This window comes from Centroberyx affinis, unplaced genomic scaffold, assembly GCF_046629955.1.
Source record: "Centroberyx affinis isolate AG114_WGS23_722 - 3 ecotype Tasmania unplaced genomic scaffold, CSIRO-AGI_Caff_v1 ptg003324l_1, whole genome shotgun sequence".
Lineage (NCBI taxonomy): Eukaryota > Metazoa > Chordata > Actinopteri > Beryciformes > Berycidae > Centroberyx > Centroberyx affinis.
The window spans coordinates 70,001-92,500 of record NW_027281325.1 but is presented as its reverse complement, the minus strand read 5'-3'; the positions used below and the strand labels follow the sequence as shown (position 1 = coordinate 92,500).

At 39.2% G+C, this 22,500-nt stretch overlaps 1 protein-coding gene across 2 annotated transcripts in view; it reads left to right on the top strand.

Annotated features, from left to right (window-relative positions):
- The first annotated feature begins 14,095 nt into the window (after positions 1–14,095).
- The window catches only part of LOC139660496 (polycomb group RING finger protein 5-A-like), a 34,170-nt gene continuing 25,765 nt past the window's right edge, over positions 14,096–22,500 (top strand). For both annotated transcript variants that reach the window (XM_071538656.1, XM_071538655.1), the window contains exons 1-2: positions 14,096–14,243; positions 20,736–21,671. In XM_071538656.1, coding sequence (XP_071394757.1) covers positions 21,557–21,671 — 115 coding nt within the window. In that variant the 5' untranslated portion in view covers positions 14,096–14,243; positions 20,736–21,556. The remainder of the gene's footprint in view (positions 14,244–20,735; positions 21,672–22,500) is intronic.

Below are 22,500 nucleotides of genomic sequence, written 5' to 3'. Positions count from 1 at the left end.
TGTGTGAGGAAGAGACAGCCATCCTGACCATGGGCTTGTGGGATGTATTTGAGTGTGCGGTGTGTGTGTGTGTGTGTGTGTGTGTGTGTGTGTGTTCATGCATATGTGTGCACAGGAATGCCAACTAGTCCCCATGAACAGGTGGAATGGGCGCGGTGACGGGCCGGGCGGCGAGGAGCGGCTCGCCAACACCAGACACCAGCTACAGACAGATCACCGCTCATCCCCGGGGTCAAGGTTAAAGAGAGAGAGAGAGAGAGAGAGAGAGAGAGAGAGAGAGAGAGAGAGAGATAGGTGGGGCGTTGAAAATAATGAAGATAATAACATGATACTTTATTCATCTGCTATGGAAATCCTCTTTTTTCTTGACCCGCTTCCACAGCAGGGTCAGAGGTCAGATCTGGAACTGGTAGGGATTCAGTGTCTTGCTCAAGGAAACTTCAGCAGGGTGGATGCTTAGAATGCCCCCCCCCCTCCCGCACACACACACACACACACACACACACACACACACACACACACACACACTCACACACACATCTCGACTCATCCTTCTCACCATGCCCGATAGATAGATGAGGGAACTCCACGCTCTGTTACCCATCACACCCTAAAAATGCTTGGATGAAAATAAACCCGGTTTGGTATTTTCTGACTCAGCTGCTCAGTAAATATAGGACAGAAGGACAGAACACATGCGGGGTGAAGTCAGTCCGACACTCTGGGATGGCCGTTCAACACAAACACAAACACTGGTTCATATCGACTAGAATGCTGAGTTAAATTTAAAGGGGCAATGCGTAAGGTTTTTACTGCACCGGTCACAGCACAACATGACCATGGGGCGGTGATAGGGTTGCTGACCAATACCAGTGACTCAATGATTACTTCATCAGCTGCCGAGATTTCAAAAAAAAAAAAAAAAAAAAGATTGGGAGACAGGATTTTGACAAAGCAGATTCTGCCAATATATATAAAAAAACAACTAACAGAGAAAATCAAATATTACTTTGAAAATTTAGAAAAGGCAAGGTGTCCCCAAACTTTTGACGGGCGCCGTATAGAAACAAAACTAAACATTTTTTTAAAGAATACAATAATAAGATAGATAGATAGATAGATGGATAGATAGATAGATAGATAGATAGATAGATAGATAGATAGATAGAGTACTTTATTTATCCCCAAAGGGAAATTACAGTGTTGCAGCAGCAATTCACATAAATTACGAAAAACACACACAATGAGGAAGGTAAAAAGTCAGAACACGGAATTACAAAATACATATAGGATATATACACAAAAACTACACTACAACTACTATAAAATATAGAACTACAACTAATATATACTATACAACTACTATACTACACTACACTACAAATACTATACTAGATAAAAATAAATAGAATAAAAAGTACAATTTTTAACTGTAAGGCAAGATATTGCTATTAATGTGAAAAAAAGGGGTTAATCTGTGAATGAGGTTTCTAGATAAATAAATGAAATGGTTAAGCCCACTTCTCTAACCTCAAGGCTATGTGAAAGGCCTCTATGTGAATGCTTGTGCACACACACACACACACACACACACACACACCGCAACTACTCATCTACACCATTCCTTTAAATATGAAAGTGTTTCTCTGAAGCCGAGCGGTGAAATAAATTGTAAAGGGAAGAAAAATGAGTCACTGAGAGTGAAATGTTGATTGAGGATGAGTCAGTCAGTCGGTTAGTCAGGCTAACCTGTTCAGATTCAGAGAGAGAGAGAGAGAGAGAGAGAGAGAGAATATAGGGGAGAGGTACAAAAAAGGAAAGGAGGCAGAGAGAGGAGGAGAGTAGGGAGGAGAGGAGAGTTGAAGGAAGGAAGGATGGAATAAGGAGGGAGGTGAAAGACAGAGAAAGCAGCAGAGGAGAAATTTATAAAATGAAAGGAGAGGGAAAAAAGAAAGCAAATGAGGGAGAAGAGAGGAGAAAAGAAGAAAGAAGGGCAGAGAAGTGATGAAAAACGAGGGGAAGATGGTCGAGGGGATCAGTAGAGGGGTTTGAAAGAGAGAAAAATGACTGGAGGAGGAGGAGGAGGAGGAGAAGGAGAGAGTATATTAGAGTGGGGGAGATGAAGGGAAGGAGAGGGGAATTCACTAAGCAGCGGTCAGTAATTGGGGGGTTGAGGAGTCGAACCACATTCCTGTATGGTGAGGATATAGAGTAATGTCTGCCAGCTCTGAACTGTATGTAGGGCACAGAAATAGAGAGAGAGAGAGAGAGAGAGAGAGAGAGAGAGAGAGAGAGATGGGGGGGGGGGGACAGATGTTTCTCTCAGATTTCTCCTTAGTGGCATTTTATCCTTCACTTTCCATCATTTAAAGCTGAATTATAGGCAGGATTTTTGTGCCTTATCAGCCTGAATAGATTTTCCACCATCGCCATTGGTTTCAGTGTCGGGGCCATTCATGAACTGAACTGAGAATTCAGTTCAATAAACTCCAGTTCAGCTCCTGCAGTGTGAGTGTGAAAGTCTCCCAGCTGTGAGGAAACAGAATGTGAACTGAATCGGAATGACAGGAGACAGAACTGAATTCCATGAAATTCCATGAAATTCCATTAAATTTCACTTCTACGAGAGTTTGTCTCGACTCTAAACATTATAAATCAAAACACTGTCTCTGGCACAACCACTAGGGGTGCTGCTGTGGGGAATTGCAAAGAGCCTTATTGCGAAACCTCCCTTGGACAAACAGCTTTCTCTGTACAGGGGGTTAAAATATGGAATTCATTACCCACACATCTCAAACACGATCATAATTGGGTTAATTTTAAATACAGACTGAAACAGTTTCTGAAGAGCAACCAGTCATGTAGTCATGAGTGACTCTCTCTTTCTTTCTTACGGAAGCCAAGAACGGCCGTGCTTGCAATTATTTTTTTTAACGCCGTTATCTCGAGATCACATGTTAATTATCTCGTTATCTCCAGAAAACGAGCTTTGTTATCTCGAGATAACGAGATAATCAACCAAGGAGGTTCTGTCAACCCGTTATCACGAGAAAACAAAATGTCGTTTGTCTTATTACTTATAATGTTTATCAGAGATCAGGAGTGCCATGCCAGCATGCAGAGATGGCGTCTTGACAACTGTAGCAACTGAATTAAGCTGAAAATCGTAACTGCAGTAAACAAAACTAGACATTTATGCCTTGACTTCAGTTCTGAATCCTCCCCGACAGTCATGACAGTGATCCTGAAGGCTGAAATCAGGTGTGATCAAATGAACCAGACACTCATTTTCAAGTTCTCCATAATTATCTCGTGAAATTATCTCGTTATCTCGAGAAATCGGCCTTTTGTTTTCTCGAGATAACGAGATAAATAACTCGTGATCTTGAGACGACGCATTAAAAAAATACTTGCAAGCATGGCCGTTCTCGGCTTCCGTACTTTATTTCCTTGTTTTCTTTTCTTATACCAGGCTATGTTCTTTCTTTCTTTTTTTTTTGTGCTACCTGTCTTATGTTGACAATGTTCTTTTGTGTGTGTATTCTATCTCGGTTGTATTGTATATCTGTTTTTAACAGTGTTTTTACAAAAGCCCATCTAGGGACAAACATTGCAAATTAGCTTAGGCTATAAATGGTATGATATGTGACATCAGTCTATTTTTGTTTCAATGTTCTATGTATATGTATCTGTCTCTATTCAAATAAACATTGAAATGAAATGAAAATTATGAATCCAATGAAAGACAGTTCAACAAATCAAACACATTCAATCATAATGTATGGATTACCATTACATGTTCTGCATCAAAAACCAGCTGAAATGTTCCTTTAACATTTTATGATATTCAGCATTGATAATATATAACACTATTTCAGAAATTTCGAAATTCCAGATGTGGTGAGAAAAAACTAACAAAAAAAAACATGGAATTTCACTAATGTCACTGAATTAAATTCAACTTCAACAAATTCCAATTCAATTCCAGTTCTGTTTCCTGTAGATTTTTTCAAATTCCAATTCCAACTCCTCAGTTGAATTAGAATTTCCTGATTAGATTTTCTGTTCAAATTATAATTAAATTCTGTTGTCAGCGTGGTCTCTGGCAGGAAACCCTCTCGGTGCAGCAGAAGTGACGAATCGAAACTTCAGAGTGAAAACCAAACTGTCTCCTAAACAGCAGCGAGCAGAGAAAGTTGGACTCATCACCTCCGCCACCAAGAGACACAAAGAAGAAAGACATTTAGTTTCATGATGTCACTTTACAGGATTTCTGGGTAATGAAGTCCTCCAAACTTTCAAAAGATTCAGTTACCTCCTGCTGCCGCTCGGGGTGAATAAAAGCGAAGTTGCCTACTGAAGCACGTTCTGGTTTTTGGTTGAGTGTAAACTTAGCAAACTAGGAACTGAAGCTTTCTCTGAATGTACAAATATTAGGGACAAGTCACTGTTTTCATGAAGTGCACTGATGAGGTGAATCCAGGTAAAAGCCATTAGGCCTATCTCTTGATTTCCCGTATTAAATCTCTACCGATCACAGAGGAGGAGGTGTAGATGAAGAGAAGCAGACGAGTTATAGAAGGATTTTTCAGTTTTGAGACAGCTGAGATATGGATTGTGCAAAACAGGCTGCAACTCAACATCAGGAAGATGATTCTAAGTCCCTCTTCTTCACCTTTATTTAACCAGGAGTGGAGTCTCACTGAGATTAAAAATCTCTTTTTCAAGAGTGTCCTGGCCAAGACAGGCAGCAGCACAGCCACAGTTACACGGTTGCAGACATAAAACAAACATATAACAATTTAAAACGAAAACAAAGAACAAATTACAGAATCATAAGATATCGAAAAAACATTCATCACCATTCAAAACATCTACAGCCAGATGTGCTTGCTTCCAAGTCATTCAGAAACACTTTAAATGCATCCAGGGAGACCAGCTCCCGAAGTTTCAGGTAATTTTGCAACTGATTCCAAGCAGATGGAGCAGCAAACCTAAACGTCCTTTTTTCCCAGTTCAGTACAGACTTTAGGGACAGTTAGTAGGAATAAGTCCTGGGATCGAAGACGATAACTTCCCATACTTTTTTGAAGGATGTAGATCCGTAGGTAAGATGGAAGCAGACCAAGAATAGCCTTATAAATAAGGATATGCCAACGGTTAAGTCTGCGGGTGGACAAGGCAGACCATCCAACCCGAGCATACAAAGAGCAATGTATGCTCAGGTTGGATGGTCCTCTGGATAAATTGCCTAAAATGTAAATGGAGAACAGAATTCTGGGAACCGAAGGCCTTCAAGTGTAGGACCTAACTGCAGGCTTGCGGGACGGTGACGTATTAAATATTTGTTTGACACCTTTGACCCGGCCCACTCATCGAATGGTTTGTGGGGGCCGAAGCGGAAGTGTAGGGTGAAGTCGGCCGGCTAGCGGCTAAGTGGCTAACGCGATTTGCCACTGATTTGCCAAGCAGTCTGTCTTCTGCAACTAAAAAAAAAACAACAAATGGTGTTGAGATTCAGCTCTCTGCTCACTACACAGGATAAGCTTTTAGACCATTTTGCTCATTTCTGTTATTTTAGTGCGTAGAAACTTACAGAAAGTAGAATGTACCAACTGCTGATAATGGGGCTAATTGTGGGTTCAAATCTAGGCCTTTCCCAAATGTAAACAGATGGAATAAAGTTTCATTTTTTTTCCTATATTATGCTTTTTTATGTTATTTTTTTTAATGTTAAAATAAATGTAAACAGATAGGGGTAAAGCGCGTTTTCATTGACTTCCATACTGAGGTAAGTGTGTAAAATAGTGGCTATTTCACGAAAGTGTCGTTATAAATACAGTGAAAACATAACATTTTCATATTTAAATGTATGTGTTTATCAAAAACCATAAACTGTTAAAATAGGGTGTTAACCTGTCAATATCCTAATCTGTACAGACAACCAGCAGATGGCAATGAACCTAGTAAAAACTGACCGACACGTTTGGCCCCGCCCACATTTAACACATCACCACGTTTAACACGCCCCTGTTCAGCACGTCCCCGCCCTGCAAGCAGTTAGGGATACTTATCTTTATCTGCCAACAAGCCCCGCCCCTTCTGCATTTATTATTTTTTTTTACAGTTTTAGAATAGAACTAAAGCGGCGCCTGAAGGTGCGTCCGTTTACTGCTGCTGTTTTTCAATTGGATCTCAAAATGTCACACATGTACTGGTGTTAATAAATTCATTCACGTATTCAAACTCTGCTTTTGCTCTATGCTTTCTTTTTTTCAGTCTGACACCTGATTTACACTGGCTGGAGTGTGTTTCCACTCTTTTTTACTATTTGAACCATTCTGCAATAACTTTCATGAGTAAAAATGTATTGAAGTTTATTTTCCAGTGCATTCTTTTTAAAAGAAATGAAATACAAATACTGCTTATATTCTTGTTCTTGTTCTTCTACTTGTTCTTGATCTTGTTCTTTTTCGTCTTGTTGTTGTTGTTGTTGTTGTTGTTGTTCTTCTTCTTCTTCTTCTTCTTCTCCTTCTTCTTCTTCTTTTTCTTCTTCTTCTTCTTCTTCTTCTTCTTTTTCTTCTTCTTCTTCTTCTTCTTCTTCTTCTTCTTCTTATTATTATTAGTAGTAGTAGCACTAGTAGTGGTATTACATATCTAAGTTTTATTGATTCTTGGAAAGCACTTTGTGCTACTGGCTTGAAACACAATATAATATTATATTATTACCATTGTTATTATTATATTAGTATTGTATTTTAATTTTAATTATTTAAGTATTGATTCCTGTAAAGTGCTTAGTGTCTCTGCAATGGCAAAACAAATTAAGTTTAGAATTCTAACAAAATCAGAATAATCACAATACAGATTTTACAGAAAATATTAAATACTTTACGGTGAAGTGAGAGCTCATACATACGTCACACACACACACACACACACACACAGAGCTATATAAAATACAGTATATATATTTAGCTTCTGTATCCATGTGTGTTACACAATGGCTGAAGCATGACAGGCGTGTGAACATGAGTCTGTCTTTATTCACAGACAACATGCCAAAATAAACTGATACCAATACAGAACTGCTGCCATGTTGAAAATATATAAATATACAGCAGACTCTCTCTCTCTCTCTCTCTCTCTCTCTCTCTCTCTCTCTCTCTCTCTCTCTCTCTCTAGGGGTCTCTCCCTTTTCTCTGTTTCTGTATGTGCCTATATCTGTTTTTCTTTCTGTTTTTCTTTCTGTCTCTGTATCTGTTTTTATCTTTCTGTTTTCTCTGTATCTGTCACTGTTTCTCTCTTTTTATCTCTCTCTGTTCTCTCTCTCTTTTTCTCAGTCTTAATTATATAATCTCTCTTCTTTCTCTCTGTTCTTCCTTCCCCTCTCTCTATCCCCTTTTCTCTCTCTCTCTTTCCTCTTTCCTCCTTTTCTCTCTCTCTCTCTCTCTGTCACTTTTTGCAGCTTCACTCTTCCTGTCGTTATCGTTCCCTGTCCCTTTTTTCTCTCAATATATCTTTGTCTTTCGCTATCTGTTTCTCTCTGATTTCCATCCTTTTCCCTCTCTTCCCCTCTCACTCACTTTTTCTCACAAATCAATCTTTCCTTTCGCTCAGTTCCTGCCTTTTGTCTCTCTCTCTCTCTTCCTGTCTTCCTCTCCCTTTCTCCCTTCCACCCTCTTTATGGAGCTAATTTAATGACAGATTTAATGACAGGATTTATACTAATAGCTTCATTTCATGAACTTGCGGCTTTGCTTTGCACTCAGATTTCTGATTTTCCTTTTACAGCTTTGCATGTCAAAGTTTTGGAATTAAATTTTTCATGAATATCAATCAAGCTTGTGCAGGTATTAAAGGGGTAATGAGTCTGATTTTTACTGTGCCACAGCAAAAAAATTACCATAGTGACAGGGCTGTTGTTCAATACCAATGACTCAGTGATTACTTGGTGCTCAGATCTCTGCCTGTCAAAACTCACTTTTTGGCCTGTAACAAAAACTTGACACACATTCAATTTAAAGACATCCCCCCACCAAACATGACATAATTCAATCATGATATCTCAATTTTAACACATTTTTGGCACTGTGTGCTGCCGTATCAAAACATCACACTGGTGGTTGGCCAAATGGAGGCGCTGTGATTAACGATTGAACATTTCTAACTCTGCAAAGCCTTCGTTGTCCGACTGACACAAAACATGTTACACTGATCCAGCTATCCTTACAAATTACACTCATTGGTCTAATGGGGGCGTCGGATTGGATCGGATTTATTTGAAAGTTAAAATAAATACATGCACATTTCGCTCCAGATGAAGCCCAGCACATACATTTAAATAACAATCGAGGATAAAAACACAGTAAAGTCAACAACTTAATTCCACTGTGGTCCTCTTACGAACAATACATAAACAATGCATACATTACATAACAATGCATATGTTAGAGAAAGAAAAAAAAACACCTCTGTACAAATGCAGATTATCACACCAGTTTTTCCAGAAAATATAAATATAAGCAAAAGTGCTTTTTCCTGTCAATGTCCTAAAACTATGGGTTATCACATCAGTTATCACATCACAGCGTTATAATTAAAGGCCTTTTTTTTGTTTTTTTGTAGCTTTTCTGTGAATTTTTCTTTATTTTTTCCCATATGAGGGATGCAGGTACCTTGACAATAACATTGGATATTTGCAATAAGAAAAAAGAAGAATCAGTTAGAGTAAATTGTAGGGTAGGCGTACATAACAGACAAAACAAACACAAATAAATAGAAAAATAAATAAATAAATAATAACCCTAATAATAAAGACCTAAAATAAAATAAATGAATATGTAAATATATAAAGGGTAATAAATCATCAAAATTTTTAACTTTTTAACTGTTTTTTTTTTTTTTTTTTTTAACTGAAATGTAATATCTCGGGAACCACTGGTGTGATTTTGTAAAAACCTGGAGGAATGTGTTCTTAGCTGTAAAATAATGAAACTATACCATAATTAAAGGTTTCCGATTTTGATGAAACGTGGAGGGGCGGTGCATCTCGTTCCTGATTGGTCGAGGAGGCGCCTGCATCATTCCTGGGGGACGACATGTTTACTGTCACCTTGTTAACGAGAGGTAAAAACAATACAAACCAAAAAAAAACAAACCCAGAGCTAACGAATGACTCTGCTTCAGGGAAACATTAGTTATTCCCATTTTGTCAAGTCATCTGTCAGGCAGGAAAGAAAGCATGAACTCCAGGGCAGCAATAATGAGAGAGAGAGAGAGAGAGAGAGAGAGAGAGAGAGAGGGGTGGAGACAGATGGGAAAAAAGATAGAAAAAGGAAGAGAGACTGACTGTTGAGGATGTTTTTTGAGAGAGAGAGATCAGAGAAACAGAGAGAGAGAGAGCAGCACATTAAGAGTGAGATAAGAGGGAGAGAAAGACATACGGACGCAGAAAGAGACAGACAGATGGGGAGATGAGAGACAGACAGAGAGAGAGAGAGAGAGAGAGAGAGAGAGAGAGAGAGAGACTGACCCAGCATTTCCTCCCCGGCTTTCACTCGGCTTCCTGTCACATCAACGTCTTTCTCTCTTTTTTATTATTTTCCTCTGATGATCTCTCTCTCTCTCTCTCTCTCTCTCTCTCTCTCTCTCTCCCTGTTATCTCAAACAGAGCAAAGTGGGAGGGGGAGGATGAAAAGAGGGAAAGCCCGATCTCTCTCTCTCTCTCTCTCTCTCTCCCTCTTTCTGTACATTTCTGTTAAATGAAAACAATTGGGATGATAAGAAATCAGATCCAACAGAAAAAAAAAAAAAAGGATCTGCACATGATGTATAATGCAAAAACCTTGGTGTTCTTATTCAGACCGAAACCTCTGTCCTCATATTTTTGAACGAGTGACGTCTCTTGTTTTTCTCTGTATTTCTTTGCTCTGTTAAGGATTTGAGGCAAACCCGTTTATTAAAATTGCTTCATAAACAAAGAGTTTCATTCCAAAGTGATAAGAAGATATCGACTGTTTGAAAAATGACAAAATGACTGCCGGCATGAAAAACTCAGTTTATTATCACTGATCTTGGCTTTATTGAGTCCTTTAGTAACAAACAAATAAAACTGTTGGGGATGTAATTTTTTGTGTTTTTCACATAATGAGCAATGAACATCAGGAACATTTTTCTCCAACGAAATTAATATAAAGCATTGTGGGGGGGATCAGATACTTCTGTTGGATGACATAAGTTCTACTGATGATGTTGCAATTCCTACTGGTTGCCAGTAGTGTCAGACCGTACTTAATGCACATTTAACCAGAGGTGTGACCAAGTCAACTTTGCTCGAGTCACAAGTCTCAATTAAAGTCTCAAGTCTAAATGTAGAACAGCAAGTCAAGTCAGAACAAATCAAGAGTCCAGTATCAATTTAATATCTTAAAGAAAACTAAATATCTAGGACTTTTCAATGCAATATGGTTTTAATAGGATAAAAACTTGGTAAGAGCATCATGAGTTTGATTTCTATAATCAGTTTCAACTTCAATAAATTCAATCATTCCATACAAATTCAGAAAACAGAATTTAAATTCAGTCGTCTGCTGGAACAAATCTCATCACTTTCAATCTAAGTCATTTACACAAACACAAGATCTCAAGTCAGGACTTTAGAAACCTTTTCAAGTCATCAGAGTACAAGTCAGAGTCGAGTGTCAAGTCTTCTCTTCATGCATCAAGTCAAGTCTCAAGCAATTAAAACTGTGACTCAAGTCCAAGTCATGTGACTCGAGTCCCCACCATTACTTTTAACAAATGTAATTCCAATTAAAGTTATTTATTCTTGTTTTCCTGGAGAGCCACTGGCTCCTTCTGAAGATTCAGATCTAGAGTTGGTTGGTTGTTTGTCGTCAGTCGGTCTGTAGACTTTGGAAGCAGCCTGAGCAGCTCAGGCTCTAAATCTGGATCATCTGTTAATCCCTCCTTCAAACTCACTTTTATAGACTCGCTTTTATGTAATGATGCTTAATCATCTGTCCTTGACCTCCCTTTTTACATTATCCCATTGGTTTTATGTTATTATTAGTGCTCATACTCATACTCAATTATTATCATTACTATTATTATGATTATTATTATTATGATTATTATTATTATTAGCAGTAGTAGTACCAATAGTAGTAGCAGCACCATTAGTAGTAGCTGTCAGAAATGGGAAAGAACACATCAAAATATCGTTTTACAAATTACAATTACTTGGTGGGAGAAACAAAGCTCCAAAAACATCCCACATGGAGGATTTTCCCAGTTGGCAGGTCGTATTTATATGTAACATATATTATGTTAAAATCTGACATTATGTGAACACAGCTTTAGCATTGCCAAAGTTGTCAGCTAACTAACTAATTGGCTATTTGTCTATGAATGTGTTTTGATTTTTGTTAGAAGTGACACGATTTTTTGCTGTACTAGATAGGTCTGTCAAACTTTTAATTTGATACAGCTATGATAGAAAAATGAACTGGTCCCATATGACGTGCTGCTCTGGTCTCCGTTTACTGAATGGCAAAACATGCTAGCTAGCTAATTAGCTAGCTAGCAGCATGGAGGAACTTGTCTGCTTGTTGTTTTACTTCATTTCATGTCAAACTCAGTTGGTTTTAGTCTAATGTGCAGTACTTGAAATACTACTTGCAGTAATATGAGCATAGGTTTTCACCTTATAGGCAGGTAGACAAGTGTATTTCAGGAATTTTATTGAACTGTAGCTGTGTCAAAGTAATACACACATTGTCTTCAAAAAACAAATGTGAAATTTAAAACTTTTTTAATTAATTAGTTTTTTGCCTTTATTAATAGGGAGAGACAGGATAGACAGGCCAGAGAGGGGATGACATGCAGCAAAGGGCATGGGCCGGATCTGAACCGCTTCAGTGTCATGCTCTCTACCTGAACTTTGACACTTTCAAAATTAAATATATGGCCTCAATGCTTTTATAGCATTGAGGATATTCCACATAGTTCGGTGAACACAGGACGTTGTAGTTACATGGAGGACGAGCTAGCAGTCTGAGCCGCCAGGGTGAAAAATAACAATTAAACATGGCTTTTAATGGTTCATTACAGGGACACAGCAAGGAAAGACATCAGTCCCAGGTGGGAATCCAACCGAGAACCTTTCAGTTACATAGAGAATGTTCTAGCTGACTGAACCATCAGGGCCACCAAGTGCTTCCCATGCTTGAAAAAGAATACTTAAACATGGGGTCAACGGTCTGCTTGATAGACAGTGTGCTCACTGGACTGCTTCTGTAGACGTTTTCTTGGTGCGGAGACACCAGGAAATCCACAAAGTTCTACATGCACAGACCGTACTCAGGACAGAAGAACAGAAACATATCAAAATACTCACTGGAATGATCACATTAACTTTGAAGTGAAACTGGACATATGGCACCTTGCATAATGCTTCAATAAGTCGTTCTGGAGTCACATGTGGAGACCAGAGCCCAGCAGCAAGGTGAGTGTTAAGAGACGGTGAGTTATTACGGAAACTGTAAAGTACGAATCAAAATGACTCGACCTGACAGGACCGGATACCTCTGGTTTCAGCATCCAAATGAGGAAACTGAAAGTAACATATGTAACAAAAGCCAAGGAAATGAACATCAAAAACAACTCACCCACACCAACAGAAAAAAAAAAAAAAAATCCAACCAAACATAACTGCCAACCACATGCAAATAAAAACAAGCAACACAACACCAAACTGACATCCTGCAGGTACCTGGTGTTCAAAAGTAAAAGGGGATGTAACACAGCATTAAAGGTCCAACATATTTGTCAATAAATGTTTTATTTTGGAACTAGAAGACTTGTTTTATATTCTGGATACTCCATCAGGATTCTTGCCTTGTCGATGTATCATCACTGTGCTGTGGCCAAAATAAAGATAATTATATCTGAGTTTGATAGTTCCTATTTTAAAAATAACCTGATCTAGAAAGTAGGTGTAATTTTAGTACTTTGAAATACAAAGGAACCTCCCAAAGGTATAAAAAATTAAAAAATACAAATTACAAAATACACAAAAGTAATTAAATACGCATTTCAAATACATTTAATTACAATACTGCCCATCTCTGGTAGCAGTAGTACCAGTTGTAGTAAGTAGAAGCAGCAGCAATAGTATTAGTATCAGTAGTAGTAGTATATTCAGAGCTGTAGTAGTGGTAGTGGTAACAGTAGTAGTATTAGTAGCAGTAATATTATTATTAGTAGTAGTAGTAGCAGTATAGCAGGAGTAGTAGTAGTAGTACATTCAGAAAAGTAGCTGTAGTAGTAGTGTAAGTGGTAACAGTTGCAGTAATAGTAGTAATATTATTATTATTAGTCGCAGTATAGCAGTATTAGTAGTAGTACATTAAAAAAAGTAGCAGTAGTAATGGGAGTAGTAGTAGTAGCAGTAGTTATGAATTTAGGTCACAAAAAATTAACAGGGAAATAATAATAGTTTTTTTTAATTAACAAAAATAAATTTCATTTCTACATTATTATAGTAGCCTATAGCAGTAGTAGTAGTAATAGTAGCCTAGTAGTAGTAGCAGCAGCAGTAGAAGTAATAATAGTAATAGTAGTATGATGTGTAGGCTGCTAAAAATTTAGATCACAAAGATTAACAGGGAAATAGAAAGTTTTTTTTAATCAACAAATTTTTTTTTTTATTTCTACATTATTGTTATTAGTAGTACTAACAGTAGTAGTAACAGTAGTAGTAGTAGTATAGTAGTAATAGTAGTAGTGGTGTTATGCTTTTCTTCATAACTTCCCTCAGTGTGACTCTACTCGGTGAGATGTGTGTATGAATGAATCTCATTAATATTCCCTCCAGCCTATAGAGCAGAGCACAGTGAGCGGACTGGGTTGTGTACATCACTCAGGCAGCAGATAGGACGCTGTGTGTTGCGGGCCAATAGTCACTCAGTTACACAACCGCTTTCAGTTTCCCAGCCCAGCCTGGTGGCTCCCCGCCCACCGCTGCTCTCTGCTGCCTGCCTGGCTGCCTGGCTGCCTGGCTGGCTGGCTGGCTGGCTGCTGGGCGGACTGGGGCCGATCCGATCCGACCAGTTCCGTATTCTCTCCCCGAGTTATTTCCACCCAGTACAGACTACGGAGCACCCGGCAGTGTCATGGTGGACATTCCTGCTCAGCCTCGGCATCCATAACTCCGAAGGGAGACGGAAAGTGAGCAGGAGGTAAGGAAGGCTTTTTTTATTTCTTATTTCTAACACTGCGCGTTTCACACGGATGGCGAATTCATCAGCCGACGTCGGTCGCGTACAGCCAAACTTTGACGCTGCTGGACCTCCTCTCTCTCTCTCTCTCCCTCTCTCTCTCGCTCTCTCTCTCTCTCTCTCTCTCTCTCTGTATGTATGTCTCTCTACCCCCCCCCTCCTCTCTCTCTCCCCTGAAACGCAAAGTGCGTCGCCGTGCAAACACATGCGGGATATTATCGTCACGCCAACATGCCAAATGCAACGCAAATCCCGCCTGCGTGTGTTTCCATCGGTGCCGTTTTAAGGCCGAGACTTGTTCGCTCTGCAACTTTTACTGTCGATACGTGCTGCGTGCGTGCGCGCGCGCGTGTGTGTGTGTCTGTGTGTGTAGATGCACGGGATGCATGGCGCGCGTGCGTATGTGCATGCGTAGGAGCGTATTTCTGCGCGCGCACGTGTACGTATAGCCTACACGAGCGTGCGCGTGCGTGTATAGCCTATGTGTACGTATAGGTGTGTGAGTAGCCTGTATGCGCGCGCGCGCGTGTGTCGTCCATTGATGTTGTTTTGACACAGGTGACGTAGACCGTGACGCGCCTAACGATGAGATAAGCAGATCCGCTCCATGTGAATAAATAACACGCCTGCTCTCTCTCTCTTTCTCTCTCTCTCTGTGTGTGTGTGTGTGTGTGTGTGTGTGTGTGTGTGTGTGTGTGTGTCTCATTGACGGACATTGAGGGGATTTCTGAGCTGCGCACTTGAGATTTTTCTAGCAAAACCGACCCACGCTGAACCAAAGAATCACTACTCACTCTTTCCTCTGTCTGTAGCCTAGTTTCTACACAGAGCTGTGGAGGGAAAACCCACAGAGATACACCTTCACATTTGTTACACAGAGTTTACCCACATGACGTGAATCTTTAGGATGTAATTTACATGAAGATATAGGGTCTTTCCCCGATGAAAAATCACTATAATATTCTGATAATATTCCTAAAGGGACCTAAATGCTCAGATGTGAGTTCATACTTACCATATTGTACTTTATCTCCCATGGTGACACTGTAATATTCCAATAATATTCCCACAGGGACTTATACTGAGTCTGTGATACTAAATAATGAGTTTATAGTGACCATACTGTACTTTATGGTCACTATGATATACATATAATATTCCTATAAAGAGCTGTAGTATGTCTGTGATACACAATAGTGAGTTTATACTGACTTTAGCGCACGTTACCTCCCATGATAATATTCCTATAATATTCCTATAGGGACTCAAAGTGTGTCTGTGGTTCTCAGTAGTGAGTTTATAGTGACCTTGTTGAACTTTGACATTTTTTTAATCTCCTATGGTATCACTATAATATTTGTAGAGGGACTTACAGTGTGTCTGTGGTATGAAATTATGAGTTTATGCTGACTTACTTAATGATATTTTTTTTTCACTATAGCATCACTATAAAGTTCCTACATGAACTTATAGGCCTAGTGTGTCTGTGGTATTCAATACCGAGTTTAAACTGACCTTATCATACTCTATGGCATTTTTATCTCCTGTAGTGTCGCGATAATATTCCTATAGGACTTATAGTTTTGTATAGTTTTCACTCTAAAATGTATTATATACCATACTGTTGTCATTTTTCATAAGGGACCAGGGATGGAGTGGAAGATAAACCCTCCTTTTTACTCTTTTAATCTTTATAAAGTAGATTGACAGTATACATCATAATAAGTAGTGTCAAACTGATGTAGCCTAAGTTATATGAAGAGAGGGTCTTTCCCTAATGAAAAATCACTATAATATTCCTGTAATGTCAGTGTGGTACTCAGAAGTGACACTATTGTACTTTTTGGTATTTTTTTCTCCTATAGTATCACTATAATGTTCCTATAATATTCCTATGGGAACTGTGTGTGGTTCTAAATAGTGACTTTATAGTGACGTTCAAGTTCAAGTGCAAGTTAGACTTTATTTGTCCCACAAGGCAGTTTGAGAGGCGGCACATAAAAACACGTTATAGTACTTTATGGTGTTTGTATCTTCTGTAGAGTCACTATACTATTGCTGTAGGACTCATACTGTAGTTTTGTTGTGTAACTGTATAGTATCCTCCTACAATTTATTATAGGATTACTATAATAAGTTTGAATAACCCATCTTGTTAGGCTGACATAAATCCGAGGTCAGGTAAATATATATAATATACTGAACAAAAATATAAATGCAACATGTAAAGGTTTGGTCCCATTTTTCATGAGTTAAAATATCCAATAATGTTTTCACAAAATTTTTCTTATATGAACTGTAACAAAGTGAAGTCTTCAGAGTAAAATTGTTGCATGTTGCTGTTATATTCTTATTCTGTATATATTATTAAATAGTATTAAACTGGTGAAAGTTATATGAGGATGGGGGCTTTTGAATACAGTCTACCTGCCAAACTAATAGTTTACTTCTGTAATTGTTATTATGGTAATATGGATAATTATTACTATTTTGTTGTAGCCTGTAATCAGGGAATGGGACAAAGGAGTGAGTCAGACCTGAATGATGACTAATCCCAGATCCCAACACATTTACTGGCTGGCTCACTTCATTTACTGTAACTGCAGTCTGGGGTTCAAGCCTGCAGGCTGCTGACACAACCACATCAGATAAATAGCTTATAAATAGCTTTGCACAATGAATATGAAACTTCCGAGTGGGTTTGAACGCATCACCGCGAAACTCAGCATTCATATCTGTATCTATATTTGACACAGGCAAACCCAAATTCATTCAAATCCATCAAATGGGGATTGAATGGGGCCACGTTGGAGCGTTTAGCTATTCATAGCAATGGTAATCCATAGACGGATGCATGTAGGTCAAAACTGTGACGATCTTGTTGGATGGATGTCCGTGTCTCTGTGTTAAATGATGAGTGTTAAATAAAATAAAAATAATTGAACATTCCCATTGAGCTGATCTTGACCTGCGGCAGTCTGGAGTCTCGAAGCGTTCCTGTTAAACTGCAGACTCACGGCTTGGCTTGTGGCTATATTTGCAAAGTGTTTCTGGCTTATAATAATTCAGGATAATAGATACAGCTATTAGATACACGACAATCAGAGACTGTTTTTCTTGAGAAAGCTGAGGGGTTTTAATGTTGATAGATCGCTCTTGAAAATGTTTTATTCATCTTTTATTGAGTCAATTTTAACTTTTGCAATGATCTGCTGGTTTGGCAACCTCAGCATGGTTAACAAAAATAGGCTGGGAAAGACCATTGGCACTAACTTGAATGATCTTGGCCATGTTTATCAAGTTAGAGCCACTCAGAGGGCAAAGGTCATCCTGGTGGACCCTCATCACCCTCTTCATGCAGAGTTTCCACTCCTGCCATCAGGGAGGAGGGACACTTTCCCTAGAAGGCCCAAATCAAACAGATATTTGAGATCATTTGTTCGATCAGCTGTTGGGTTTTTAAACAAGCTGTAGGCCTAGTTGCTATTGCACACACACTTTAACAAAGGACTGATGGGCTCTTAGTGCTTTATATCTCATTGCAACTTTATTATGATGACATCTACTGTATGTTATATGTATTTATGTCTTTTATTTATTTATTTTATGTTGTGTATTGGTTGTGTTGACTACTGCTTGCAAACCAAATTGCCCCTCGGGGACAATAAAGACTATCCAACTCCAACTCCAACGACACACTCAAATTTATCTTTTTCCAGCTTCATTCAGTCTCACCTGGGCTTATTCTGTCTCATGCCATCCAGATTTTTTTTATTTTTACGTACCTTTTCTGAACAAAGTACATCGGCAACGCTCCCAGCAACCGGCAACCAAGTGAGACACAGGGTCAGAATTTCGTTCAGATGTCTCCTGGCAACAAAATGTAACTGTGTGATGAAAGCAACGATGCTGAGGCAACTCTGTGAGCGCTGTTGCCCCATTGGAGTTGCCTAAAAAGTTGCCCTGTGCATCACTGTTTTTTTTTTTGTTTCGGGGAGGCAGGAGGTTGGAGAAGTGGACCTGTGAGCTGGAAGGTTGCTGGTTCGAATCCCCTGATTGGCTGGGAAAAATTTAGAAGACTGAGGTCGCACTGCACAGCTGAAAACAAGCTTGCATGCTTAGCTAACTTTTGCTGGATAAATGGATGTTAAAGTGACAGGTGACTGCTTGAAAAAAAAAGAGAAATCTTTATTTATACTATATTTATACAGCACTTTTCAAACCACAGTTACAAAGCGTTTTACAAGGGATAAAAAACACATAAAACCTGCAAAATCAATTAGACGAGAAATATGGAAAGAAGGCAGAGACATAAAAAGGAAAGATAAAAACAAATAACACAAACGCAAGTCTATAAAAGTGAGTTTTCAGGAAGTGATTTAAAAGATGACTCAGGTTTAGCAGGCTGAGCTCCTCCGGCTGGTCGTTCTGAAGTCTAGGAACCTGATGGTGAAGAACCGATCGCCTCTTCTTTTTAATCTACATTTTGGAACAGGCAGTAGGAACCGGCTGTGCCTGAGGCTGCAGTCTGGATCATATGGGGTTGAAGGTCTATGATATAGCTTGGTGCCAGAGCCATGCGTGCCTTAAATATGATCAGTAAATTCTTAAAATCAGGTCTGAAGCCAGTGTAAAGACGCTAAAATTGGGGGTGATATGATCTTGTCTTTTTTGTTCCAGTATTGAACTTCAAATTAGAACTTCAATACCCAGAAATCCTGTAAGGTGACATCAGTAAACTGTTTACCAACCGGCCGGTCTGTGAGGCTTTATACCAGAGGTGGAGACTCGAGTCCCAGACTTGACTTGATGCATGAAAGAAGACTTGAGACTTGACTTGACTTGACTTGGGTTCTGGTGACTTGGGACTTGACTCTGACTTGTACTCTGATGACTTGAAAAGGTTTCTAAAGTCTTGACTTGAGATCTTGTGTTTGTGTAAATGACTTAGATTGAAAGTGATGAGATTTGTTCCAGCAGACGACTGAATTGAAATTCTGTTTTCTGAATTTGTATGGAATGATTGAATTTATTGAAGTTGAAACTGATAATAGAAATCAAACTCATGCTCTTACCAAGTTTTTATCCTATTAAAACCATATTGCATTGAAAAGTCCTAGATATTTAGTTTTCTTTAAGATATTAAATTGATACTGGACTCTTGATTTGTTGTGACTTGACTTGCTGTTCTACATTTAGACTTGAGACTTGACATTAATGACATGGACTTGACTTAGACTTGACTTGAGACTTGTGCTTCAAGACTTGACTCTTTACTTGGGACTCGAGCAAAGTTGACTTGGTGACACCTCTGCTTTATACCAAAGGAAAACAAAGAGACGAGAGAGGAAAAGATCTAACGTTGGTGAGTCCAGGTTTCTCTGGACGGAGCTGCTCACTGATCTTTAGGAGTCGGTTTGGATTTCAGTCTGAAGTTTCGATTCATCTCTTCCTGTGTGGAGAAGATTTCCCACCGGTGACCAAACCCAAAACTAGAATTTCATTTGTACAAATTGAGTGAATCTACAGCGTCTCAGTTCGGTGGGATGGGGACGCTCTTGTCTGTTGCAGCATCGCTTTGTGATTTAGGCTGATGAAGCTGCTGTATTTTGATATAAAAATCTTGCAGAGTGTTGTGCCTGTTTGTTTCTGTGGACACACTAACCATTGAATTTATCACCCCCATTATTTGAGCAAAAACCTCCTTCCTTTATTGTCTTTATAATATCTAAAATATGGTTTAAGACAGGTGTATTTTTACATGAAAATCAGGGCCAGCCCCAGGGTTTTGGTGGCCCTGTAACAATAAACAAATTTCCTTGATTACAGCAGTCATCACATATGGAATGAAACTGTACAGCCCGTTTCATACCAAAGCAATGAGCTGGGTAAAAGGTACAACTGGTGGTGTGAAAGGGTCTAACCAGCTGATCTCAGTAATGCAACCCAGGAATAGACTGAAATGTAGTATAGTCTGAAAAATATTCCAAGCGTACTCAGAGGGATACAATTGTTGACAACTGTCTTGTACAGTACAGTGTAATCTATCAAGAGAAAAAAAAAAATATCATTCAAGGTTAGCTAGTTAATTGTAAGCCTGTGTACTGGGATGTGTGTGTATAGAGCTCAAACCTGGGTAACCTAAATGTAATTCAGTTTCATAAGTATCATTCAGCAACAATATTATAGTCTACTTTCTATGCCTGTTCATTATTATATTGATAACTGGAGAACTTGCTTTCCTGTATGATTTCACTGCAGCAGTAGATCTATACACTCAGAGGATTCAAATCCTTGAGTTATGAGGCCCCATGATGGACCACAGACCTGTGTGGCCCTAAACGAGCGCATAAACTGTTTAATGCGTGGGGCCGGCTCTGATGAAAATCTTTAAAACAGTGCACAGCTTTAAATCATGTTCTAACATACTGATTGCTGTTCTTTATTCCCTAGGTAGCTGTAATCCAAGGTTCAAAGGTCATCAGACAGTCCGTTCTCACCGTGTTTCCCTCTAAGAGAATGAAGGAGTCAGCAGCAGCTTCCTCATAATGATGGATGTACCGACCGGGACCAGGCGGACCACGCAGAGGTCGCTCCAGTGTTAACAGGTCTTTGGCCCCGTTGTGATCGGCCGACCTTTGACCCCCCCCCCTCTGGATTAAAAAATGGCGCCCCGGCTGAGACGGGAAGAGAAGCGAGACATCTCACTCTCTGGGAATACTGGGAATTCGACGAAGCTGTTCGTGTGAAGCGGGACTGGGCGGAAATGCTCGGTGGGACGAACCCGGTTCAATAAAAGTTGAGTAAAATCCTGGCAGAGCGGGAGACTTTACTGAGGAAAAAAACGACTAGAGGCAGGAATTTGGGTTCAGGATGGAACTGGATTTTTCACAGTTGTTATCGAATCTATTTGACTGTCTGTTACCTCTCATTTAGCCCACTTTTTTTTAAAATTGTGGCTAGTGAGGACATCTTTGCTCCAGCCTGGACTAACATAAGCCGGTGTTGTGGGGTGAATGGAGGTGTGTGACGCTCCATTAGACCCCATTCAATTCAAAACTGAAAAAATCCTACTATTACGAAAATTTAGCAGTTGCCTGTAACTGTAAAACTTCCATTCCTCGCTGTTGTGAATGGACGTTCCCGACTCTCTGGACGCCTTCCTTCAGCTTCCCTCCTCTGACCCCCCCCTCCCACCCACCCACCCACTTTCATCCCAGACCTTAACTGACCCTGGGTCAGTTATCTAGCCGCAGCATCACCAAACTGCAAACATGGCCGCCACAGGAAGGAGGCACCTGGTCAGAGACTTTAACCATTTCATCACCTGTTACCTGTGTCGGGGATACCTGATCAAACCCACCACCGTCACCGAGTGCCTGCACACCTGTGAGTAGGACACACACACACACACACACACACACACACTCACAAGCACGTGTCAACCTTCTGTCTTACTCAGTGGGTGATTTGTGTAATTTAACAGAGGATAAATCTAGTTTAAGAAGGTGAACAGAGGTAAGAATTAGTTCTAACAAGATTGTGGCATCCTTCTTTCCTGAAAACGAAGAGAACGGTTACATTTATTTTTGGGGTCGAAATGAGCTCTGAAGTCAGTTTTTTCTGTTCGTATTCAATTAATCAGTGGTGGAAGAAGTACTCAGATCTTTTACTTAAGTAAAAGTAGAAATACCACAGTATAAAAATACTCTGTTACAAGTAAAAGTCCTGCATTCAAAATGTTACTTAAGTAAAAGTACAAAAGTATTAGCATCAAAATGTACTTAAAGCAACAAAAGTAAAAGTCCTCATTATGCAGAATGGCCCATTTCAGAATCACACAGTATATATTATATTATTGAATTATAATTATTGATGCATTAATGTGTAAGCATCACTTTAATGTTGCAGCTTGAAAAGGTGGGGCTGATTTCCACTACTTTATATACTGCTGGGTAGCTTACAGTGATCTATAATAATACATCACAATTTATTAGTTGATTATATTTTGTATTAATAATCTGAATCTGCCAAGTAACTAGTAACTTAAGTTATCAAATAAAGGTAGTGGAGTAAAAAGTACAATATTTCCCTCTGAAATGTAGTGGAGTAGAAGTATAAAGTAGCATAAAATGGTAATACTCAAGTAAAGCACAAGTACCTCAAAATTGTACTTAAGTACAGTATTCGAGTAAATGTACTTAGTTACTTTCCACCT